General features: G+C 38.0%; 2 protein-coding genes across 4 annotated transcripts; both read right to left on the minus strand.

The window, feature by feature from the left end:
- Positions 1 to 1987: 1987 nt before the first annotated feature.
- On the minus strand, positions 1988 to 21476 carry LOC115624529 (sphingomyelin phosphodiesterase). Of its 3 annotated transcripts, XR_003995474.1 has the most exons (9): positions 21026 to 21476; positions 7838 to 8011; positions 7310 to 7761; positions 6394 to 7241; positions 3545 to 3753; positions 3176 to 3470; positions 2929 to 3114; positions 2601 to 2733; positions 2503 to 2520 (listed from the first exon to the last, which is right to left on the minus strand). XR_003995474.1 is itself a non-coding variant. In XM_030519251.1 (8 exons), exons 2-8 carry the CDS (start codon positions 7911 to 7913, stop codon positions 2463 to 2465), a joined length of 2124 nt encoding a protein of 707 aa, XP_030375111.1. In that variant the 5' UTR covers positions 7914 to 8011; positions 21026 to 21476; the 3' UTR covers positions 1988 to 2462. The 3 variants fall into 3 exon arrangements, 2 of the variants coding, with proteins under 2 accessions (XP_030375111.1, XP_030375110.1); XM_030519251.1 differs by lacking the exon at positions 2601 to 2733 and having other exon boundaries at positions 1988 to 2520; XM_030519250.1 differs by lacking the exon at positions 2503 to 2520 and having other exon boundaries at positions 2558 to 2733; positions 21026 to 21475.
- Positions 21477 to 22541: 1065 nt separating this feature from the next.
- Positions 22542 to 25209, minus strand: LOC115624859 (neuropeptide Y receptor type 4). The gene is made up of 3 exons (XM_030519704.1): positions 24871 to 25209; positions 23485 to 23814; positions 22542 to 23348 (listed from the first exon to the last, which is right to left on the minus strand). The coding sequence occupies exons 1-3, from the start codon at positions 25207 to 25209 to the stop codon at positions 22542 to 22544; spliced, it is 1476 nt and encodes a 491-aa protein (XP_030375564.1).
- Positions 25210 to 26975: the final 1766 nt, after the last annotated feature.

Consider the following 26975-nt stretch of genomic DNA (forward strand, 5'->3'; position numbering starts at 1 on the left):
TCCTTCAGAAGGAAGCGTCCGTATAAGCACCTGGATCTTAGAGACTGTAAGAGCTAGAGACACCAAATTGCGCAAAGATGTGTGTACGCTATATGAGTTTGTTTTATTTTTTCGGTTTTCCCGATTTTCCATTCGTATAATCGCCTATATCTCGGAGACTATAAGACCTAGGGACACCAAATTTTAGTACCAGATGCCTTATGTGAATACGCAGAAAATGTATATTTTGGAATTTCCCTCTCTCCCCTCTCTCCCCCGCAATTGCGATTTTTTCTAACTCCAGTAATTCTTGGAATTTCGAACTAAAATTTTGGAAATACCCCCAGTTGGTTATTATGTGTCCGTATTCCAAGTTTCACTATGATAGACCGATTTAACGAGAAGTTATAGCCATAAATATATTTGCTACTGCAGCGCTGCCCACGGCTGTTGTTGATGTTGCTGTTTAGTTGACTGCGAAAATGCTTACACAGGCACAAATAGACGCACATAAACATACATACACACACATAGACGCAATTGCTTTGTATATGTGCAATTATATACCCTTTACTTGAGTTCGAATACCGAGAAAGGTAAAATCGATCAAATTTTTTTAAATTTTCTTATTTTTTATTTTCTATAATTATTGTAAACATATGTACAGAGTATTTCAAAGTCGGGACACCCGACTTTAGCTTTTTTACTTGTTTTTTTTTTTATTTTCTTAATTTTTTTTATTTTCTATAATTATTGTAAACATATGTACAGAGTATTTCAAAGTCGGGACACCCGACTTTAGCTTTTTTACTTGTTTTTTAAATGCATCGTGCATTATTTAATAAAAATTTTTATACCCTGTACCCAATTGGTACAAGGGTATATTAGTTGTGTGCGAGTGCACATGGAACACACTGAAGGAGGCTTGGTAGACCCCACAAAGTATATATATTCTTGATCAGCATGACGAGACGAGTCGATCTAGCCATGTCCGTCTGTCTGTCTGTGTGTCCGTCTGTCCGTATGAACACCTGGATCTCAGAGACTATAAGAAGTAGACACCAAACTTTGCACAAAGATGCGTTATGTGTGTACGCTGTGCAAGTTTGTTTTATTGTTTGGATTTTTCCCCTACTTCCCCCCTATGGGGGTTTTCCCGATTTTCCATTCATATAATCGCCTATATCTCGAAGACTATAAGACCTAGGGACACCAAATTTTAGTATTTGGTATCGGTATTTGAACTCACGAAAAGGGTGTATAATTGCACATTTATAAAGAAATTGCGTATATGTGAGTGTATGTAGTACGTCTATGCGCGTCTATACGTGGCTGTGTGAGCATGTTTGCAGTCAACCAAAGCACGAGCATCAACAACAGCTGCGGGCAGCGCTTGGTCAGCAAATATATTTATAGCTATTACTTCTTGTTAAATTGGTCTATCAAAAACTTCTATCAAACTATTTTAGTTCGAAATTCCAAGAATTACGGGAGTTATGTGAGAAACACGAATAGCGGGAGAGTAGAGGTGTATCAGAATAAAAAAATAAACTTGACCTGCCTAGGACTTAGGGGAACCTCGATACCAAGTTTGGTTATTCTATGATAGGTCAATTCTGAAGAAAGTTATAGCCATAAATGAAATCGCTGTCCATGCTCTGATTGTAGCTCTGCCAGCAGCTGTTGTTGTTGTTGCTGCTTTGGTTCAACTTTGTGCTGCATACATACTCGCATAGCAATACACAGAGATACGATTCTGATGTAAATGTCTGCTGTTGAAACTGTACATGAACATGTCTCCGAACAAATCGCCGAACAAATTAGTAGTGAACTGAAACAACCAATATCGAAATACGGATTTGACTTAGAAACTTCGGTGAAAATTCGTTGGAGAAGAAATGCTGAATGATTTTTTCTAGGTATCATCCAATCGGATGTTCAAGCTCACAGGAGACTATAGCTGATTACGAAAAAAAACTTATTTTATTCATTTTAGTTTTTTAAGTGCGATATGAATTTTAATCTTTTCATAATGAATACAATATAGTTACATTTAGTTAAGGACTAAAGCTAGAGTAACCTATTTACGAAATTAACAAGTATTTTGTGTAACGGTTTCCATTGTGCTACGGCCACGCCGGGATGCCTGAATATCTAGGCGACCAACTCGGCAACTCGCACTCGACTAATTTAATGACTATTGTTCACTGACTCGGCTTGATGTAACGGGAAAGCAAAGACGTAGACGATGAAATAACTGAAGAGTACTTGTAATACTTATTAAGTTAACACCTATGGAAATACTTATATACATAACATTTGTATGCAAAGTACCAGTATGTGTGTAAAGAGTGTAAAAGTAGAAAGATTCTTATTTAGTTTAATTGCTAATTATCACACAGAAAACTTAATGCGTACGCGTATGTACTTGCACTGATTCGATTGCATTGACTTGACTCGTTGGCTGCTGGAGGGGGACGCATTCAACCATAGCCCAGCAGGTATTTGGGCAAATAGGTTATCGAGGAGAGCAAACTGTAGCTGCAAGTGGTTAATAGTTGAAGAAAAAAGAGTTCCATTGAAATGTGTGCACATTTATTGTCATCAGGATTAGTTTAGACCTCGTTACCACAAACTTGTTAACAGCGTATTTACAAATAAGCATTTATTGAAACTCAGCCAAAGGCATAGATAACATCTATCGGCTCCCAAGTCGTCGTCTCTTCTGCGCTGGGTTCTTTATCAGTCTCTGCCCTGTTTTTAGTCAAACCAACACCGTGCAGAAAGTAAAAATATGTATTTATTATTATTATTAAGTGCATAACTTTCGGCGCAAGCTAATGAACACTAAACAAAAATGGCAGCAACGTTTTTGAGCGTTTCATGAGTTACCAACAATACCGACAACACAAACAGAAAAGTGAATAAAACTACGTTAGCAGTACATACGAATTGCTCAGTCCACGATAGAACCATGACTTCCAAGACTTTGAAGAGCCCTCGTCTATCTTGGATTCCACATCTGCGCAAAAATGCTTGCGATCATGGGAACGGCCGCTCTTGCAATCGCAAAGCAGACGTTTCTTGCATTCCGCATCACAGGTTGGCCGTGCCGGTGAGTTTTTCCAGTAATTTCTAACATAAATGTAACGTAGAGATAGGCGGAACAAGTAAAGTTTTATAATTGCCAACCCACTTGTAATACAGATCGAAAAGCTCCTGGTTGTTGGTCAGCTCGTTTATCAGATCATCCCAATCTGCGGGTCGCAAAGCTTTCATGTTGTAAGCGGCCCTCGCTGAATAAAGCTTGTACCATATGGGATAATCATAGAGATTGGCCTCCTTGAGATTCATAATCCAAGATTCATGGTCGATCACCAATCGAGTCGTGGTATCATGATCGCCGTCCACATAGTAAATGCGATACCCAGGGTTCAGATCATAATATGGGGATACGGAGGGTCCAATATATGCAATGCTGTTGGCGTGCGCTAAAATAGTACCAAGATCCATGGACCATAAATATTGCATTAAATGGATAGACAGACCTAAAGGTAAAACTCACTCAGATCATGTGGATCGTAAAACATTTCAAACTCATCGTAGTGCGTATGGCCATAGAACTGCGCTGTTATAGTGTTTTCATAGCGAGAAATGATTCTGTAAAAGTTGCGCGACCACACCTTGAGGCAATCCGAGTGCCCTGGAGGAATATGGCCGATGACGTGCACCTTTTCATTGGAGAATTCGGCACTTTGTAATTCGTATATGAACCTTAAAAGAGAATAAGAAATTATAATTTATTATAAACAAGTATTTCACATTTTTGTGTGTTTTATTTAATTCATAAAACACATTTTAAAATTTGTATGTGTCCTTCTGGATTTCTTGCGATACGTTCAAAGGCTTCCTTATTATCTATATGTATGTGTATACATATGTATATAAAACAGTGTGTCCTCACTGACTGATTGGTGATCAACGCACAGCCCAAACGATACGATGTAGGAAGCTGAAATTTGGATTCATATCCATTCATAGTGTAGATGCGCGATAAGAAGCGGTTTTGGAAAATTCAAACGTCAAAGAGGGCAAAACGGGCTCCAACGTTTCTCCAAATACTATAATTTTCATCTGATTAACTTTAAACTTAGTTTATATGCTCCCAGAAAGTAACTGTATACTTGGTTTCCACAATTTTTCCTGGAGCATAACAAAGTTGGAACACAATCAACATCACACACCCCAAACGGTAAGAGCTAGGATGCTAAAATTTGGATACATGATTCATTTTAAATTCTACATGAGCAACCAAGAAGCGGGTTTGGAAAATTCGAGCTCAAATTTCGTTTTAAAAACCGTCATTTTTTAACCGATCAAGATGGGTTCGTATAATCTATGAAAGATAAAAAGAAACCGCAAACACGGTTTTTTGAAATTTGTCTTGAAGCTTGAATTAATGGTCTTGTAATATTTCTTCAATTTTTTTCAAATGAAAAGTTTGTGTTATAAATTTTGTCTGATCGACCAAATTTGGGGTACATAATCAACATACATAACTAGATCTACAACTTGGTATTTGACGTTTTTCAAAATATAGGAAAAAGTCTTTACGAATGCAGCAACAATAAATAAGAGACAACGCAAAATATCAAACAGTTGGGGACATCACATACGCACACTCACAGTATTAGAGATTGGCATAGTCGGTGCTTTTTGTTCGTGGCACACTGCTGCACTGCGTTGACACGAGTGGCGTGTTTCATATTCCGATTTCGTGCATGGTCGTGATTGACTTAATAAGGAACGAAAATACACGAACGTGTTATAACAAGATAGAACGCTACAGTCGAGCAAGCCCGACAGTAAAATAGCCTGTACTCTCCACAAAAAAGAAAAATTAAAAAAAAAAAAATATTAAAAATAATTAAATTAATTTATTAAATTAATTAAGAAAATTTATTTAATATATACATAGAAGACATGTTTATGTACAGTTTTACATTTACATCACGTGTCTATTTGTATGTATACAAGGACGTACTCAGGGGGGGGGGGGGGGCAGGGGGGGCCGTTGTCCCCCTAGAAAAAATTGTTCCATATAAAGTCGACCACACGTTCATTATTATGACGCACTATTTCGCCTTCAGATGGATCTGCGTTGGATTTATTGAAGTTTTTTCATCGATCATATGCATAAATTATTTTTTAAATGCATCGGGCATTATTTAATCAAAATTTTAATTTTTTGGTCATGATGAAATTTGGCATACGGATACATAAGCACTAACTGGACGTAACTACTAAAACTGATTTCAAAATACCAGGAACTACGGGAGTTATAAAAAAAACTGCCTAGGGCTTATGGGAACCTGGATACCAAGTTTGGTAGTTCTAGATCTTGTACCTTCTGAGATCCTTACGCTCATTCAGACGGACAGACGGACAGACGGACATGGCTAAATCGACTCGGATTGTCACCCTGATCAAGAATATATACTTTGTGGGGTCTGCCACGCCTCCTTCTGTGTGTTACATACATTCGCACAAAACTAGTATAGCCCTTCACCCTTTGGGTGCAGGCTATAAAAATAAAAGAAACACGACCAAAATATATTTTAACATTAGGAAATACTCTATTAATTATTTCAGTTTTTATACTCTGTACATGAAATGTATAGAAGTATATTAGGTTTGCGGGAGCTGATAAATGTAACAGACAGAAGGAGGCGTGGCAGACCCCACAAAGTATATATACGAGTTTGTTTCATTTTTTTGATTTCCCCCCCCCCCCCCCCCCCCACTTCCCCCCTGGGGGTTTTCCTGATTTTCCATTCGTATAATCGCCTATATCTCGGAGACTATAAGACCTAGGAACACCAAATTTTAGTCCAAGATGCCTTATGTGAATACGCAGAAAATGTATATTTTGGAATTTCCCTCCCTCCCACCTCTAGGTAAGTAGGTAGATAGCGCCTGCATAAAATAATTAAATGTGTGTGTGCATGGTCATTTAAATGTTGTGCATAATAATGCATAAGTTGATCGAATATCTTTGGCAAATTATGCAGCTTTTAATTCTAGAAATAACTTGCCCTGAACATCGCTATCATAATTCAAAAATATACATATATGTATATGTGCATATGTATGTGTTATGTATAGGTAGATAGTATATGTATGTACATATGTACATACATATATTGCACTAAATGTCTGCCCTAGCTCTCGGAAAGTACCACAGAGATTTGCTATTTGGTAGTTCCTGTCGGGCTTGCTCGACTGTAGCGTTCGCTCTTGCTTACATTTTAGCTTTAATGTCCTATATGTATTTATGTACTTTGTCCTACTCTTCTACAAAGATAAATCCCCAGTCACGGCAACCCCAATCCCTAGTCCTCTGTTCTTACTCACCATTGCAGCTCCGTTGCGGGATCTGTAGAGTTAAGGAGTAACCACCAGTTCTTGTTATTACAATAGTTCATGTTCAGAGATATAATTCGAAATCCGGGTCGAACCAGAACCGAATAGAAGGCTCCGCGGCGAACGGTGTGCGATACACTTTGCGGCAGCCAGCGACGCCACTGCACGTCCAGCTCATCGTATAGCCAATTGATGGATATGTCCACCTGATTGACATAGGGAGGCGGAAAGCTGTTGACCGGCGCGCTTTCGTGATTGCCCAGTGCAGGAAAAATGGGTACGCCCGGGAACATCTCCGTCATTTGTCTCACAGTCTCCTTGATGATTTCCAGATTTTCCTCTTTCGTCTGGTTCCAAACATCGTGCGGTGGCAAGTCTCCGGTCCACAATATATAGTCAATATCTTTGTGGGTGTCTGCGATGTGGGACAACATGTTGTCCACCGTGCGCTTGGGCGTGTCACACTTACGGTAGTCCCCCCATTTTCCCGCCGCCGCATTAGGGTTGGCCGGCCTACCGCTGCTCAAGCGACAGCACAGGGGCTCGTTGCAATCGGCATTGGAGCCCTCCACATAGTGGGGGTCGTAGTGCGTGTCCGAGATGTGCAGCACTTTGAAGAATGGTGCCGCCTCTTTAGGTATAGGCAGCTCGGCTAATACAGGGGGCTTGGGAACTGGTGGAAATACGACCTCCCACTCATGGTACGGGTTGTACACGTCACCACAGCCATCGCCTATGACGAAGCTGCAAATTTCATCGGGGCCCAAGTTGACACGCTGGAGCACGTAAATGACCTCGCTGCCAAACAGATGTGAGACGCCCTCGCAAACCCTTGGGCTCTGAATAGAATTGTAAAATAAATGCCAGTTTAATATATATTGGAAGAAATGTTTTGTCTAATTCTGACCTGTATGTTGAGATTGACGCAGAATTGGTAGATCATCTTCATGATCTCGGCCTCCGTTTTTCCCGCCTTGATGTAGTGCTGGAGCAAACCCGCCCCCGCCTTGCAGGCAGTGCACGATACCTTCGACATAACGCTGTTCTCTATCTCAAAAGCAACCTGCTTCAGATTGAATAGCTTCAGTGCCTTATCCACGAAGGGTGGATATACTAGACCATCGCCCACTGATGTGTCATACCAGAGCATGCGTGGTGAAGTACGATTGCGTTTCATTTGCCGAAGTCGCTCCAAAAACTCGTCATCGCTCTCTGAGGGCTCACTGTTTGTCCGATTGGCAAAAGTCTTGAGCTCTATGTGGGGACTTATGCTGCGGGGCTGGGCTTCTACAATCCACTCATCGACTGGCTGAGTCCAATTCAATGGGGGACGTGCATTTGTGTAGAGAAAGGGCAGCGCTATAGTTGGCAAAACAATAACTACATGTATAGTACCCGAATTCAGTTCAGAATTTTTAACATTTTCCGCACTCACCATGAGCAACACCGAGCACACCAAGTGCCACGATGAGGCAGCAGATTAGTCGACTGCGACACAACTGCTGTGTCATAATTGAGGCCCCAGGTGCTTCCTCTGCTCCGCTTTGTTTATTCCCTCAATTTCTCTGTGTTTCACGGCACGCACAGGTATTCCCAGTTGCCACTTGACCTACATTTTTGGGTTATAAAAAAAAGTGAAAAATCATTATTGTTGTAAACTCGTTTCGACTTGTTGCCACCTTCTTGCCCTTCATTAAATATTTTTCACTCCTTTAGCTGTATTTTTGTTTTACTTTCTTTACATATCTCCATTTTATGACACAACTGCTTGCCATGCATGTTTATAAATAAATTCCCACAATAATTTATAGAATTTAATTGCAATTTTTACACTTGCATGACTCGTATCTATAATTCGGAATCTCCGCTGTCGTCAATTAATCAATATACAAAACCTTCCCTTGACGAGGCAACAAACTTAGTGGCGAAAGTAAAACTGCTGGGGCCTGGTAAGAATTCCACAATATGAGTTTGTTCCAGAGTCGACTCCGGTTCGAATTACGGCGCTACCATCATCATCGAACTTACAAATATAATACTTAAATTCTTTAAGCGTGGGTCTCTCCTTTATAAGAAACGTAAAACTGACGCATTATGGACAATGGTGGAAGCCGATTCACAACACAATAATTAAAACAAAAAAACAAAACTACTCATATAAAATTACAGAAACTTCTGATATCTAAAAGAATCAGTCTGTGTTGCTCATTTCCTATGATACAGCAGTTGGATTACAATGTTTTAAATATAACTAGACTGGAATGCTGGAGTCGAGTGGGCTCTCTCAACTTAAATACCTTATTCCGACTCCCACAAAAACAAACAAGTGGAGAAGCTAAATATCTTTATCTTTTTATACTCTGTACATGAAATGTACAAGGGTAAATTAGGTTTTTCGATGTCGAGGATATCGAAATATATGAAAATATAAAGCATTCTTGCTTGACTCTTTGTACTATCAGGAAGATTTTAAATAGCAAGGGTCAATGAAAAATATCTCTCTTTAGGAAATATGATCAAAACAGAAGTGTGATATAAATATCCAAATGAGAAACTTTACATTTTCGCGACTTTGGAATAAAATATCTCGAAACGGGTTGTTCATAAATTTAAAATTTATTTAAATTGTTTGATTATTTCTCTGTAAAAATATGATAAGCAAAGTGAATTCAATAACTTTTAAATTTTGGTCTCGATGTACCTTCCGGTGGAAATGCCCATATGTACATGACAAGTGTATGTGTGCAGTACAGAAAAATAGATGTAAATCGAAGAAAAAACATCGATGTCTTTATACAAAAACTTAAAGTATTAAATACAGCTTTAACAAGTGGAGAAGCTAAGGGCGGGTGTCCCGACCTTGAAATACTCTGCACAGTTGTTTGCATGTGTAGAATAATTATAGAAATTGAAAAAACATTTTTTTGATCGATTCCTCCCTTGGTATTCGAATTCACGTAAAGGGTGTATAATTGCACATTTACATAGGAATTGTATCTATGTGAGTGTACTATATGCATGTCTATGTTATAGTCTCTGAGATCCAGGTGTTCATACAGACGGAAGGACGGACAAACAGACAGAGCTAGATCGACTCGTCTTGTCATGCTGATCAAGAAAATATATGCTTTGTGGGGTGTGCCTGCCACCTTCTTCCTGTTACATATTTTACTTCCCGCAAGCCTAATATACGGAGTGTAAAAATATGATTATAAGTTGTAAAATTATTATTTAAAAAAAAAGTTCATTTAAATAATATAAAAATAAATAACACGTACTTAGAGTCGTAAAATACATTTACATACAATATTGTCTTTACGTCTCTGCACACAGAGTCCAGACGGACATTTCTTTATCTACTCGTCTGGTCATGCTGATCAAGTATATACATATGTATACTAGCAGGTCTTGCCCGTCTTTGCTGGGCTAAGTAAAATGTGCTTATAATTAAAAGTTTATTTACTATATGATATTCTTCTTTCGACGCTCTCTAAAGGTTTTTAAAGAGTTCATTTTCCAATATAGCCAATATAGTACAATAAGTACTATTTATGGTTATACGTACATACATACATATGTACATATCTTCGTTCCGCACCGGGCGGACTGCCAGTCCTGACTTAACTCTGTGCTTCCTCAGCACGTTGTACGCACGGTCGAGTTATCCCCGAAAAGTCCGACGCGGGACATTCAATTTTGATTTATAAATCGGGACGTCCCGCCAAAATTGGAGCGTTCGGCAACGCTGATATGTACATACATTTAAATTTTTCATGCAGGTGTTATCCGCCTATATACATACATACATAAGTCGCTGTAAATATGCGATCAGCTGAGATGGGCATATGTCGGATGCTCTATGTGCTAGAGCATCAAAACTATCGATAGTTGAATCCGTCGATACAATCAATAATTCCATCGAAGTTTGAATGCAATTAACAGAAAATTTAAATAATAACATCTTATAATTTATTGAGATCAATTAGAACAAATCATATACAAACATACATATGTACATCTGCCCGCAACGCGGTTTCTGCTTTACTATCGCTTACGCAGTCGTTGCCTAGCGACGGTAACTGTAAACTTTTGGCATTTTGCCTTTGAAATTAACAGGCGTAAATGATCAAAACGAAAGAAGAAGCGCGAGCCAATGAGTTGCAGTTGTTGTTGTTTTTCGTTTTAAAAATTTTATTTAAAACCATAGAACATTATTTATTACAATCAAACAACAGTGTTCGATTGTCCAATGTAAAATTTACATACGAATGTACATACATGCTATATATGTACGTACACAGGCATACATACATACATATGTATGTATGTACATATGCATGCATGTTTCTCTTTACTTTTTCAACCGTACGTAGAGAACCGCACACATAGACACGAACTGTTGCTTGTTCTGTGTGTGAGTGTGTTTATATGATGTCCCCAACTATTTGATATTTGCGTTCTTTGTAATTTGTTGTTGCTGCATAAAGTTACTAATGAAAACCTTAATGCCAAATGTACTAAACAAAGAAAAAATTACTTTTAAAAATGTAAAAAAATTTTTAATTAATTCACATTTCTTGCTCTGTCGGTGCAAGACGAATGAACATACATACATACATAGATGTGTACATATGTATGTATGTGTGTACATTCACACATTAGTGTCTCACATTTTACTTTGGCTACTTCAATCGTTTGCACGCAACTACACAAACAGCTGCTTGTATGTGTGTGTGTGTGTGTGTGTGTGTATGTATACTTAGTTGTCCCCAACTGTTTGATATTTTGTATTGTTTGTTCTGCCTGCATTTGTAAAATGCATATTTTGAAAATCCTTGAAAGCAATGTTGTAGATTTAGCTACGTAGATTACAGTCCCCGAATTTGAAATCGATCGGAAAAAATTTATAACACAAACTTTTCATTTAATATTAAAACCCCAATAATTCAAGATCCACCACAAATCCGAGTATGCAGTTTTGTTTGTATTCTTTTATAAATTATAAAAGTCAAATTTAAAGTTGATTGGTGGAAAACTGAAGATTTTTCAAACAATTTTTGGAGCTCGTTTTCCCCCCATTGGAGCTCGAATCCCTTCTTAGTGCGCACCTACACTATGATAGGATACTTGAGCCCAAATTTCAGCTTTCTAGCTCTTACCGTTTGGGCTGTGGGCTGTCGACGCGGTTTCCTCTTGTGCCCCAAAAAAGCCCCAATAATTCAGTCTCCAACAAAATATTCAAAAAACCAAGTATGCAACTTTCTTTGTATTCTTTTATTGATTTTAGAAGTCGATCGGTTGAAAAATGAGGATTTTTCAAACAACTTTGAAGCTAGTTTTCCCCCCATTGGAGCTCGAATTTTCCAAAATCCCTTCTTATCGCCAGCCTACACTATGAAAGGATACTTGAGTCCAAATTTTAGCTTCCTAAATTTCACCGTTTGGGCTGTGCGTTGATCACCAATCAGTCAGTCAGGACAAACTGTTTTATATATATAGATATATATATGTACATACATTGTGTCTGGGTCTGCCACGCCTCCTTCTGCCGGTTAAATTTTTCACTTTCAACAAACCTAATAACCTTGTATATTGCATGCAAAGGGTATATTAAGCTGCAATACAAGTATTAGCGTAGTGTTAGGCAGCTATGTGCTGGTGGTTTCGCCACTACTATTACGGTGAAAAAAAGGCGTCTGTGCAGGTTCTTATCAGAACATGTTTGTATGTAAAAAATCTGAATTTTTTTTTGAAATATTGCAGTTTTCAAAATTATACTAATTAATAAATTGGAATATCTGTTTATGTGACATGCGTTTGGACAGATTGGGAAACAGGTTGACATATTTCTGATTCATAATCTCAAGTGAATGGAAATTTACCACTTTTGTAATCTCTCTGCTGACTCTTATGGCGACCAGCTGACTTAAAATAGTTTAACTTTAACCGCAAACAATAAATGTTTATTAATTTCCTTACTGCTCCTTGCTGCTAAAAAAAACTCTGATCAGTGAAAATATTTGACTATGTCTATGACTTAAATATCAATTTGTTTATTTTTGGTGCCTTTAACTAACGTTAAAAGTGAAGAAAGACGTATCGAATAAAATTTAAACAATTCGAAATACTGACCCATTGGATTACGTTTGACTTTGGTAACTACAACACAATTAATTATGTAAGTGTGGACACCTCATAGAAGTAGTTAAATTAAATTACTAATGATATCATTTTTAACAGCGAGGGGTATCAGAAAAAAAAGTGGTAAAATTTTTTGCAAATTAATCGAAATGCCATTGTTTTAAGCTTTCAAGTTAGTTATTTTTGGACCCTAAACCTGATGATTTTTACAACACGCTGGATTAAAATCCAATTTATTTAAGCGATGTATCGTCTATGCATTATAGGTCAAATAGTTATATTCTTGAGCAGTATGACAAGACGAGTCGATATCGAAACTTTCTGTTCATCCGTTGCCGTTGTTTATATACTTTTTGAGGTCTGTGACGCCTCCTTCTCGCACTTAACTTGTATACGCTTTTGGTACAGGGCCCCAAAAAGTTTTGAACATAATTTAACAATAATACTGTTGTGCCGGCCCTTTTATAAAAATAAATATACAAATTTCTCAATCAAGGACTCGTGAATATGAAAACAGATGACTCCCAATTACTATCAAAGATATGTGCGATCCTTGGGAGCTCTACGTATCACGTATCGTAGATCACTTTAATGAAGCTAAAGAACATTTTTATTTTGTTTTGTTATACTATATATGTTAATTTCACTTTTGTTTAACATTATTTTTTCTTGAAAAATATTTATTTTTTATTTGACGCATTTAATGGCCTCACAAATGTTCGTGATAACCTCAGGTCGTTGAAAAATATATTACGTCCATACATATATAACTGTTGTCATTGATAACAAAATCGTTATACAAGTAGCCAACTTATACACACAATTCTGATTATTAACTGCAGATATGAAGCTAAAGATGCAAGAGGCAAAGGCAACGTCATAATTATTAAACTCTGTACCTGAAGTACTAAAGTAAGTATATTAGATCTGTGAACAAGTGAACAAGTGAACAAGAGAGAACACTACAGTCGAGCAAGCCCGACAGTAAAATAGCCTGTACTCTCCACAAAAAAGGAAAATTAAAAAAAAATTAAATTAATAAAAAAAATTTAATTAATTAATTAAATTAATAAAGAAAATGTATTTAATACATACATAGAAGACATGTTTATGTTCAGTTTTAACAGCATACATTTACATCATTCGTGTTTATATGCGTGTATGTATGCAGCACAAAGTTGAACCAAAGCAGCAACAACAGCAACAGCTGCGGGCAGCGCTACAAGCAGAGCATGGCAGCGATTCTATTCTTCTATATATTTTATGGCTATTACTTTCTTCAGAATTGACCTATCCTGTGGACACATAAGCACTAACTGGTTGTAACTACCAAAATTGATTTCAAAATTCCAACAATTACGGAAATTTTAAGAAAAATCACAAATTGCGGGGGAGTGGGGGGTGTGTCAGAATAAAAAAATAAACTTGATCTGCCTAGGACTTAGGGGAACCTCGATACAAAGTTTGGTTATTCTAGCTCTTGTACTTCCTGAGATCCTTGCGTTCGTCCAGACGGACGGACAGACGGACATGGCTATATCGACTCGACTTGTCACTCTGATCACGAATATATATACTTTGTTGGGTCTGCCACGCCTCTTTCTGCCTATTGCATACATTCGCACAAAACTAGTATAGCCTTTCACCCTTTTGGTTGACTGCAAACATGTTAACACAGGCACGAATAGACGCGCATAGTCATCCATTGCTTTGTATATGTGCAATTATACACCCTTTACGTGAGTTCGAATACCGAGAGAGGTAAAATCGATCAAAAAATTTTTTTAATTTTCTTAATTTTAATTTCTATAATTATTCTAAGCATATGTACAGAGTATTTCAAAGTCGGAACACCCGACTTTAGCTTTTTTACTTGTTAATAAATTAATGTAATTTTTTTTTAAAGTTTTTATACTCTGTACCCGTAGGGTAAAAAAGGTATATTAGATTTGTGCAAAGTATGTAACATGCAGAAGGAAGCATGTCCGACCCCATAAAGTATATATATTCTGAATCAGCATGACGAGAGAAATCGATCTAGACATGTCCGCCCGTCTGAATGAATGCAAGGATCTCAGGAACTATAAAAGCTAGAATAACCAATGTTGGTATCCAGATTCTCCTAGGTCCAAGAAAGGACGAGTTTATTTTTTTTTTAATGTTCCCCCCTTCCATATAGCGTCCACATTTCCAATAGCGTCCACATTTCAAATACTACCTAAACCAAACTTTGCATACATAATTTATTTATAATTATCTACTGTTGTTTAATAAATGGCCAATTCTAAGAAAAGTTATTAGCAAAACAAATTCTCGCCAGTACAACCCCCCCCAAACTGCAGCAACAAGTTCGCTCTTCTTCTTCCTCTTTTTGCTGCTGCTATGGGCGCATATAACTCAGTGACGGAAGTTTACCTTGGTACAGGGTATTACACTGTCGGGCTTGCTCGACTGTAGCGTTCTCTCATGTTTTTCTTCTGCTGGTGGTGATTGCTCTTTAACTGAGATGAGAAAATTGAAACTGGGTTCATTGTAAACAAAAGCACAACGCGATTAGCTGACAATGCAGCGCAATTCCCAAGAAGATACATTAAACCGACAGTCGCATATAATCTCCTTTGTTTTGTTTAATAAGCAAAAGGGGTGACAAATTCACTAAGTTCATCAGCAGGCCAGTGGTTGCAGCAGAAAATGAAACAGATACGAGCATGGCAATAACGAGCTACTGCTCTTAAGCATCGGGAAACAATTATAATTGTATCATTGTTGTTGTTGTTTTTGAATGTTGCTATCTCGGCTACCGCGGTTGCGGCATGTTCAGAATGGGTTCGCACATGACATGTGCACATGCCGAGGTCTCAAACTATAAATACAAGTATGCAAGTCAAGGGGATCTTGCTGTGCAGAGAGTTACTTGATGTTCATATACATATGTATGTACTTAGTTCTATATGTAACTACACGTATGTAGTTACCAAACCAAAACCTTTATACTATAATTGTTCTACACATAGGTACAGAGTATTTTAATATCGGGGTCTCCAACATTAGCTTTTTCACATGTTATTATACTCTGTATATTTAAAAGTATACTAATTAAAATAATTTAGGCATATATAGGGTATAGGCTTTGCAAAAACCTAGGTCATTCCTTTTTATACCCTGTACTCAAAGGGTACAAGGGTATATTAGTTTTGTGCGAGTGCACATGGAACACACAGAAGGAGGCTTGGTAGACCCCACAAAGTATATATATTCTTGATCAGCATGACAAGCCGAATCGATATAGCCATGTCCGTCTGTCTGTCTGTATGAACGCAAGGATCTCCGAAAGTATAAGAGCTAGAATAACCAAACTTGGTATACAGATTCTCCTGAGCCCGAGAAAGGACGAGTTTGTTCATTTTTTCTGATCCATCCCCCCACTCTCCCATATTAACGATTTTCTATAACTCCCGTAATTCTTGGAATTTTGAACTAAAATTTGGTAGTCACATTAGGTTAGTGATTATATATCCGTATACCAATGATTGGAAAAAAAGTTATAGCCATATAACCAGGCCCAATGCACACATACATACATATGTACAAGTACACAAACACGCATAAGGCACGATTCTGATGTAAATGTATGTATGCATGCATGGAATATTTTATATTTAATTTAGTTAATTAATTAAATTAATTTAGTTAATTAATTAAATTAAATTAATTAATTAATTTAATTTCTTTTTTGTGGGGTGGTACAGGGTATTTAAGAGTTGAGCCTGCTCGACTTTAGCATTCCTTTCTTGTTTGAGATAAGCTTGAGAAAGTACCATTAGCATTACTAAGAAGCTCACATTTTTGCCTATTTGCAACTGTATCATAATGATAAGACACATATTAAAAATTGCAACCAATCTTAACAGTTCAGTAAATTTTTGGTGTTTTACATTAAAAAAATAAAAATAGGACATTTTTATTTAATGGCGTGATTAAACCTTTTATCTAACCAAGAAAAAGGCTTAATAATGGCCTATTTTAAATCTGGATTGAATAATAACCAAATTTCACGTGCGATTGGGCAAAGTCGCACAGTAATCGCGAAGATTTTGAAAGATCCAGCAAAATATAGAGTTAAGCGAAGATCCGGAAGGAAAGCAATACTTTCTACTCGCGACAAAATGCAAATATTAAACAAGAAGAACACAAAGTTGAACCAAAGCAGCAACAACAACAACAACGGCTGCGGGCAGCGCTGCCAGCAGAGCTGCAGGCAGCGCATGAGCAGCGATTTTATTTATGGCTATAACTTTCTTCAGAATTGGCCTATCATGATGATAGGTCACACGGCCACATAAGCACTAACTGGATGTAAAAATTGATTTCAAAATTCCAAGAATTACGGAAGTTATAACAAGAGAGAACGCTACAGTCGAGCAAGCCCGACAGTGTAATACCCTGTACCCAGGTAAACTTCCGTCACTGAGTTATATGCGCCCAAAGCAGCAGCAAAAAGAGGAAGAAGAAGAGCGAACTTGTTGCTGCAGTTTGTGGGGGTTGTACTGGCGAGAATTTGTTTCGCTAATAACTTTTCTTAGAATTGACAGAATTGAATAATTGAACAACAGTAGATAATTATTTATAAATTATGTGTGCAAAGTTTGGTTTAGGTACCATTTGAAATGTGGACGCTATTGACGAAATTCTGCAGCAGGGGAAGGGGGGGAAAATTAAAAAAAAAAAAAATAAACTCGTCCTTACTCGGATCTAGGAGAATCTGGATGCCAACTTTGGTTATTCTAGCTTTTATAGTTTCTGAGATCCTCGCGTTCATCCAGACGGACAGACGGACGGACGGACATGTCTAGATCGATTTCTCTCGTCATGCTGATTCAGAATATATATACTTTATGGGGTCGGAGATGCTTCCTTCTGCATGTTACATACTTTGCACAAACCTAATATACCCTTTTTACCCTACGGGTACAGGGTATAAAAATAAACTTGACCTGCTTAGGGCTTATGGGAATCTGGATACCGAGTTTGGTTATCGTAGCTATTGTACTTGCTGAGATCGTTCCGCTCATACAGACAGACAGACAGACGGAAGGTCGGACGGACGGACAGATGGACATAGCTATATCGACTTCTCTTGTCATCCTGATCAATAATATATATACTTTGTGGGGTCTGACACGCCTCCTTCTGTGTGTTACATACATTCGCACAAAACGAATATAGCCTTTTAACCTTTGGGTACAGGCTATAATAACCCCAACAATCATTCAATACATTCTAAATTTCATGACAAGCCGAAGAATTGAGTGACTACTACTCAATTACGATTACCACTCCGCTCTAAGAATGTCTCTCGGCGCTTTTCGAGAAACCCCCATAAATAACATAGTTTTTATTAAGTTTCAACAATTTCGAGCATTGATCTTCTACTTAAATAAATGATCTAAAGCATTTAGGAGGCTCACACCCACCATGGATGCTTACCTCAACTTCACGATTGCCAAAGGTCTGCTCCCATATTTGAGCTCCATATAACTACACAGCGAAAACAAAAGCAATTAAATTTGCAAAAACATCAAAACATAAATACTGCATATGCCCAGATTTACTACCTTCAATTGAATCAATTCTGAGCATATCCCTCTAATGTTCCACAATCTGCCAACTGATTTTTTCAAGATCCGGGAACCCAACACAAATATTTTGGGAAACGATGTTTTCACGAAATCGCCAACTTCAAAGAGCAGCTTTTGGATCGGAAACATCCCGCTCATTATCGCACACATACATATGTACATATGTACTTAAAAACACGACTATCCAAACACAAGTGGCTGACATAAGAAATAATGCCAATTATTATTAATAATTATAACAAATATTTATACATCTTCCGTTACTACATAATATACAAGAACGGTCATCTAAGGTCAATCAGTCAAATTGGTCATTACCCGTTCGTTAAACGCTTCCACAAATACCCTAAAAACTATAAATTCCTTCTTCTGTAAATATTTAACTAGCTCTAAGTCTAGCTTAAGGTCATCGAGCTATGGCTGTAATCTAAGTTCGAATAGTGTTATCACATCACATAGGAATTTACAATGAATAAAAAAAATAAATAAATATATAATTGTAATTATAAGATGGGCACGACCTGATAGCTTCCACTGGAATGATATGCTTTTGTGTTATTTAAAAACGGGGAAGTATAGTAGCACAGCGGCCTATTTTGGCGACTTATCAACAATCATTTAATCAGTTAATGAATGTATGAATTTTGAGTAGAGCCCTTGCTTATCAGCTAATATTATTTTGACATTCTATCCTATGCTATCCTATCCTATCAGTGCCCGCTGAGTTGCTCAGACTCAGCTCACTTGTTAGCATCACATGACACGCACAAAACAATAACAACAACAATGCCAATAAAAGCGGCAACAATGCAACATGTGTAAATTGATTTGTTTGCTGTTTATTTTGTATCTCCCGCTAGCAAAAGCTTAAGGCCATTTGTGACAATGTGTGAGTATGTGAACGTATGTTTGTATTCATATACATATGTATATCTTATGTACTACTATAGTGTGAGGTATGTACGAATACGTCTTATGCATAATTTCAATGAACGAGTATGTAGACGCAAAACATTGCTTTGGAGGCCTCAATTGCGAGTGCGACGCTGCCTTTGGCCGCTGGCATGGTAATTGGCATGCCGGTAAGGCCCAACAGTACGTACATTGGCCTCCGTACTTACGCAGTGAAATCGTCCCAGACGGGGGACTAATGGTGGAGTAAGGTCTCGACAAACCAATGTCTTTTCTGTGAAAATCGAAAGTGCCTCAGTCGAGGCGCTAAGTAAGTAGCCCACAACTACTCGTAAAAGAGTTCAATGGGCTAGATAAGCTTTGATGGCGGACGCTTGAACACTATATTAACTCATCGGCAGGGCTGCGACTGCCATGGCTCTGGGCATTGCAACAAGAAACTTGTTTCGGTCTAGGCAAGGTTAAGTCTGAGAAGCTGCTATAACTAAGACCGAGATATGCAGGTCAAGTTTCAGCGATAAAACGTCGCATGCAAAATATTTTTGGAATCAACCCCAGGTATTACAAATAAAAAAGGGAAAAGGAAATGATTTACAAAACTCTCGGAAACCGGTTGTGCACGTGAACAACTTTTGGCACACTTTTTGACTCAATGCCGGGCTCTTGTCTTGTTTGTTTATAGCTTTCCCATAATTGTCCATCGAATGACATGCTTATTGGGCATTCAGTGCACGGCTGTAAGGGCAGCCAATAATAGAAAGGCCGTAGTGGCAACAGAAACGATTCCAACCAAAACAACAACGGTTCCATATATATTTAATTGTGCGCCCAGCTTTCACTTTCTTTAGAGATGATTTTGATATCGTAATCTTGTTGTTGCCTTTTTTCTTTTTGTAGATGAAAATGAAAATGTTGTTGCTTGGGGAAATGTGCTAAATGGCTTGTCTCTATTATGCAGCTATTGTGTAACGGTGCAGGCGTCACGCTGCGCCTAATGTCTTAATCTTTGTATATATATATATATAAATATGTATATACGCGTGTGTCGTTTTATAACAATTAAGAGGCTCTGAAAAGTGCCTTTAGAAAAAAAAAAAAATGAAAACGAAAGTGAATTTTCTTGAGCTGTGGGCGCACCATCAACTTTTGTTATCTAACCTAACTTTAAGATACGCCACATAGCATTAACAAATATAAAATACTTACATATCTATATCTTTATGTAGATACATATGTATGAATGTATTTATACATTTATCTGAGAAGAGGTGGAGATAATTTGTGGGGATTGGCCTAGATTCTCATTGTTTCATTTTTTAATTAATGCGGAGCTGCTATCGAAACGCGGGAAATGGGGGCCACGCACGATTGAAACAGAAATCACGGCCAAATCCAAAGGTGGCTATAAATAATGAAAGCGGTACGTAACCAACCAGCCCAGACCAAACGCACTAAGAAGTTTTACGCCTGCTGACGCCGACTGAATAACAAAATTAAATTAAACGGCGACTAGACTCGAGAGCGATAATGAGCGACTGGGGAAGATTGAAAGAGAGAATTGGCATTCTAAAGCTAAACAAGGCAATTTGTAGAAAAAAGTGAAACAAAGCTTTGACAACTTTACAGCATAGCCGCCAACGGCCGTTGTACAATGGCCAGAGCCGCACATAACGGCTATTTTGCAAGCAGCCGCAATGGCAACAGCAACAACAACAGCAGCATGGCTCTGCGCATGCGCAACTGCGCGTATAAACATCGCCAACGATGGCAAGTGAAATGCTAAAACGTGTTTTCATTTCAACCGATAGCCCGCAAATTTTTGCTCTTCTTTGTTATGCCCACATTGACAAAATGTGTAACGCTTGGTTTCAATTCCCCCCTCCGAAAAAAAATAAAATAGTGTAGCAGCTGCACAGATTTACGATTTTTACCTCAATTTATAACAGATGTACGAACGGTATTTTAGTATCACATGTGTCACACACGTATACGTATAGTACATGCATACAAACACATGCACTAAACAATGGAGCCTTTTGTATTTTCTTTTCGTTTGATTTTGTTTTCGTGTCTGGGGCACGCGTTTTATGGGATTTTGTTCTGTTTTGTTTGTCACTTTTTCTTTCGATTCTCTATTCTTAGCACTTTTGTGCCTCTAATTCGCGATTCTTCTTTGTTTGGTGGCCCCGCTTAAATACATCTCAATACTATGACTAAGGTTGTTTATTTTCGTTGATTTTATGAAAGACCAACCGCGACAATAAACTTTTGCACATGTACACTGATTATTGCTGTTGTTTTTGTTGCTGGCGTAGATTTCACCGACTAGCTGCCTCAGCTTCTCACGCGCTCGTTTCTCTTTAATGCCGAACAGCGCAACCGCACGCCTTGAACAGCCGAAAGCAACTGAATGATGGTGTAGCTTTCAAGAGCGCAACTTTTGAGTCAAGCTTGTGGGATAAGCAGCTGTTTTTGATTTCTACACTATGGAGAGGCCAGCGATACTGGCAAGCGGCAGTCGAGCTTTTGAGCTTTCGAGCTGCAAATGTGCGCTTTGATTTTTAAATGCACAAAACGCCGTTCAGGTTCGGTTATTTCTGTTTGATGTATAATTAAGGTTTGTAGTTGTATCATAAAAACAAATCTAAAATCATTGTTTAAATAACTTCAAGCGGAAGCTGGTCTGCGTTAATAATTAAAAGTACGAATGTGAATTTGTGTTTATCAGCAGATCAGTCATACAAATTCTAGGTAAAATAAATTCAATGATTGTAACACCTACGCTATTAAAAATATTAGTGATATTCCGGCAACAGCTATGGATTGGTAATACGAGTATGTATATATTTAAACAAGTAAAAAAGCTAAAGTCGGGTATCCCGACTATGAAATACTTTGAATACTCTGTAAAATAATTATAGAAATAAAAAAAATTTAGAAAATTAAAAAAAAAATTGGATCAATTTTACCTTTAGCACTATTCATTATGCATATGATCAACGACTTTTTATACCCTGTACCCGTAGGGTAAAAAGGGTATATTAGGTTTGTGCAAAGTATGTAACATGCAGAAGGAAGCATCTCCGACCCCATATAGTGTATACATATATTCTGAATCAGCATGACGAGAGAAATCGATCTAGACATGTCCGTCCGTCCGTCTCACCGTCCGTCTGGATGAACGCAAGGATCTCAGAAACTATAAAAGCTAGAATAACCAAAGTTGGTAGCCAGATTCTCCTAGATCCGAGAAAGGACGAGTTTATTTTTATTTTTTTTTAATTTTCTCCCCCTTCTCCCGTCATAGAATTTTGTCAATAGCGTCCACATTTCGAATGCTACCTAAACCAAACTTTGCACCCATCATTTATTTATAATTATCTACTGTTGTTTAATTTTATTCAATTCGGTCAATTCTAAGAAAGTTATTATACAAATTCTCTCCATCTATGTGGCAGATTCAAACGACGTGACCCGGGGTCTCTCGTTCCGCTCATAATCATACAGTTGATGTGGTGGACCTAAATTGCTAGCTCCTGTTTCCAATGTAGGCTCATCTCGTCGCTGACAGTGCCACGTGAACTGGAGCACTCCACAGCAGTTGCTGCTCCTCGTTGCCTGCTGGTCGTCAACTGGTGGAAGTTGCTTCCAGCAGCGACAGCAAAATATGTACCCCAGCTTCTCCTTCAGTAGCGACATATAGCGAATGGTCTGTAACAGATAGGTATAGAAGAGGGGATTCAACGCGCAGCTAGTCAGGTTAAGGACGCCGAAGCTGAAGTACAGCAACCAATCCACGGGCGTGGAAAAGGAGCCGTAGAGACGCATTATCAAAAATATCCAAGCGGGCAGGCGCAAGCAAATAAACACCGCCATCATAAGGACCACGACAAGCACCATCTGGCGATGACGTGACTCCCGCGCAGCCGCTGCCGGTGTCTGTGTAGGGGGTGTGGCTTTAGTAGCCCATGTGCTGGGCAACGTGGTCACATCGACAGGCAAGGCTACACTTAGTGCAGTCATCATGGTACAGGGCAGAAGGAGACCCATCAGTAAGCCAGGCGACATATCCAAGGGCGCCTTGTGCATTCGGCATTTGAGATGTTGATGCTGCTGATCCTGTTGTATCCGCTGCTGCTGATGTCGTCGCAGCCACAGCTGACGCGCTATTATCGCATTCAGCCAGATAAAGCCCACAATGCAGGGCAAGAATATGATGCCGAACAATATGACGTAATAGAGTCCGACATCGTGCTGTGCGTAAATGAGCAAAATGATAATTGTTATCGACGAACGAGTACACGGGTATAACTATTTGACTATGTTTTAAGATAAGGCAACCGCAAAACATTTGTCAATGAGTGCCTCATAGTTGATGGGCTTAACTTACATCTTCTGATAAGCACATGTTAACCGTTTCCAATACACTAAGCTCCTGATCCTTCTGGTCCCACTTTTTCGAGGAGTTATTATCCAACTGCTGCACCTGGACCTCCTCCAGTGCATAAATCCTAGCGAGCGGTACTGCAGTACCAATGGAGGTCAACCAAATGGCAGCCATGGAGGCGGCACAGAAGCTCAAGCGTTGACACAGATTCTGCATTGCACGCAGGATGACCATGTAGCGATCCAGCGCAATGGCCACCAATGTTAGGCTGCTTGCCAAAATGGCAGCGGTTGTAGCAAAAGGCATAAATTTGCACATCACATGACCCAAAGTCTGCAATATAATTACAAACTACAATAAGAAACTGAATATGATATTAATTATTGAATCATAATTTCACTGTTTATTAACCGATTTAAAAAAAGGAGGTTATCAATGAATGTTTTTTTTTTCTGTTTGTTACCTCAGCACATCCGAATCGGTCCGGATGATTCTTTTTCCATTTCCAATTTGGTCCAGTTCTGACAGTGCCATACATACGAAAACCGTATAAGTCGTAAATGTGCATCAAGTATGTTTGTGCGTGACAAATGGACGAATAACCGATTTCGATGATTCTTTATTATTGAAATCAATTTACTTCAAGTGAACTTTGATGAGAGTTTGGTTAGGTTTTGTAAAGGAGGATGTTCTCAATTCGACTGTATTTTTGATTGTTAACTCAGAACTTTCGACTGGTTGAACCGATTTTGATGATTGTTTTTCCATTTGAAAGATGGCGCTTCCCGAATGGTCCCATTTCAATATGGCCCAGTTCTGACACTGAACAGGATGCTGTTTCTTACGTATACCCAGTTAAATAATTGGACGATATTTCTTAAAAGCATAGCCGAACTTGCGCTGCTCAAAGTAATTTTATTCACCAACAACCGGTACAATATTTAAGCGGAACTTTAACTTTTTTTGAAAGATGTCCAAGGAAATTTAGCACAAATTTTTTTAAATGCCTCATAACAATCTAATGATCAAATGATTAGTACTTGAAAGTGTATTTCTGTTAAAAAGTATTTAGAAGGACCATAGTCATTTATCAATTATTAAGATACATTTGACCTGGAATTTTAAACATAAACAAAGGTTCCGATATTATTTGTTAACGACCTTAATAAATAAGGAATTTGATAATCAACGACTTTCGTGGAATCACAATCGGGGAGAAAACGTGAAAGATTTTTAAAAATTGTATGTTTAATATTTTAGTCCATACTCTCGTACTTTTTTTTTTTATTTCCTGCAAAGTATACTTCCTCGACGATATACTCGCACAAACCCGTATATAAATATAAGCTATTTGTCATATGTGCATACATACTCGTATTTTAAACTCACCCACACTTCCAGGTACTGGGCAGTGAACTGCGCCATGTATGCCACGGATGAGAAGAGCGCCGATAACAGATCACTGCATGCCAACGATATCAGACAAAATCGAAAGAGTGGACGCAGCTTACGTCGGGAATTCACATACAGAGTACTCAGGTTACCGATGCAAGCGATCAGACAGAGAGCCCCAACAATACCCATGAGAATTTTCCGCCTGTTCGCGCTAATCTGACTTAGGTCTGTGATGAGTATACTCGGACTCTGTTGTACATAGTCGTGGATCTCGGCAATGCCAGCGACCCACTTCTCGTACAGTTGTGCCAGTGTCCATTGGAATAATGCCATTTCGTGACAAGCCTAAAAGTATACTATGATTTTGACCGCCTTTCCTTGCGAGCTTCCACGCTTGACTAAAATCGAAACCCAAAGTGGCAGTTGAATTGTCCATCGTTCATTTTTTATACACTATACTGGAAAAGTGAAAGGCTTTACGAAATCGATCGGTTTTTGCAACACCCCGCTAATTATGTATATACTTGATCAGCTTAACAAGACGAGTATTACTTGTAGAGCAAGGGCTTGCTATCTATACTATATTCATCCCCCCCCCTCCTCCACCAATCAACACTCTTTCAAGTCGTTTTAAAAATTGAGCCTATTTATACCAATTTATAGCTATTGCGTTTTTTTCGTAATTCCGTTACATATAATTCCGGCACATAAAAACATAGAGTTATATATTATTAATATCCTGTATTTTTAGTTAGAGCTGCAATAAAAAAATCCATATTAGATTCTACTTAACCTTGATCCGCGTACAGGGTATATAAGAGTCGGACTTCGACTGTTTTATTTAATCAATTTTCGTGCCTGGATAGCTTATCGTACGATTTTTCATTCGTTTGTTGACGTTTAGTTACGTATTCGAAATACCATGGACGACATTATTGTTATCAAATGTCTGATAAAAGTATGAGCGATGATGTGAACATGCACATTACCATACATGTAACATATTATGGGAACAAGTGTCTCTTTGCGTTAAACGCTTGCCACGCAATTGCCAATGGATTCTACGCTTTCGTTCTCAATAATGTCAAAACTATTAGTTATTCAAGCTAAGCTGCCATTGCCTTCTTGGTATAACCACTGAAAATTATTTAAAATTATGAAGTAGATAAGTGGAATTTAAAGAATTGGCCGCGCACAGCTCTTGCATTCAATTCTTATTTAGTAATTTAGTATTTACAACGTTTTTATATTGGATACACCAAGCTTGGTGGTATTGAGACTTGGCTTTTTTACACGCAGAGCAAGTTTACTTCAAATAGGAATTATAGCTGCAGAAATCAACCTTAGTACCGAGACTTGCTTGCCATAGAAATATTGGGTACAGCCAAGTTAATTTTAATTGGGATGTCACGGCTGCAATACCTTTCTATGAAATATTCATTTTTCCAAAAACAAACCGGGTTTTATGAGTTTAATTCTTAGCTCGATAGGTCCGATTTCAAAATGGCTCGAATGAAACATCACAAGTTTTATGTAATCCATTTAATTTAGCATTTTTTGCCATATGCTTAAAGTACTAGATCAATATTTTGAGCATTTAATTTTAGCGCTTATTTTTTATCTGCTCTTTTGCTACAATATTATAGCACATTTGTTAAAGTTATTGTCGATCTTTTTGCGTAAGTGGCATCAAAAAATACAACCCGCCTCGCTGCTCATGCACATGTCTAGATATATAGTTTTGTATATATGTATGTATGTTTGTATATGCTAAGCTAAATTAGGAGTTAATGAAAGATTACAAATAAACTTTGTTAAACTTAACAGCAAAAGCCTTGCGTGAATAAAACAAATTACATCTATGCCTTACTCATACAAATTTAAACAATGAACACACAAAAATAAGTAATCGTTGACAATAAGAAGTGTAAATCATTTATACAAAACACTAAAAGCTAGCTTAAGAAGTACGCACGACAATTACCTGGAATTTGTTGGAAAGCATAACCCACACACACTCTAACCCCTTCTCGCACTTACACTCACACACACATACACACTCACACACACACACACATCTACAGTCGCAGTCACACACC

The sequence above is a fragment of the Scaptodrosophila lebanonensis genome, unplaced genomic scaffold, assembly GCF_003285725.1.
Source record: "Scaptodrosophila lebanonensis strain 11010-0011.00,11010-0021.00 unplaced genomic scaffold, SlebRS2 tig00000061-arrow-pilon, whole genome shotgun sequence".
NCBI lineage: Eukaryota > Metazoa > Arthropoda > Insecta > Diptera > Drosophilidae > Scaptodrosophila > Scaptodrosophila lebanonensis.

Excerpts from the sequence above, each read along its gene's own strand:
- LOC115624529 (XM_030519250.1), bottom strand. The coding sequence starts at position 7,913 with ATGACACAGCAGTTGTGTCGCAGTCGACTAATCTGCTGCCTCATCGTG. Across the intron at positions 7,242-7,309 it reads GCGTCAATCTCAACATACAG|AGCCCAAGGGTTTGCGAGGG; the intron begins GTCAGAATTAGA and ends AATTCTATTCAG. Across the intron at positions 3,754-6,393 it reads CCCGCAACGGAGCTGCAATG|GTTCATATACGAATTACAAA; the intron begins GTGAGTAAGAAC and ends TTCTCTTTTAAG.
- LOC115624859 (XM_030519704.1), bottom strand. The coding sequence starts at position 25,209 with ATGGCATTATTCCAATGGACACTGGCACAACTGTACGAGAAGTGGGTC. Across the intron at positions 23,815-24,870 it reads CCCAGTACCTGGAAGTGTGG|ACTTTGGGTCATGTGATGTG; the intron begins GTGAGTTTAAAA and ends ATTATATTGCAG. Across the intron at positions 23,349-23,484 it reads ACATGTGCTTATCAGAAGAT|CACGATGTCGGACTCTATTA; the intron begins GTAAGTTAAGCC and ends ATTTACGCACAG.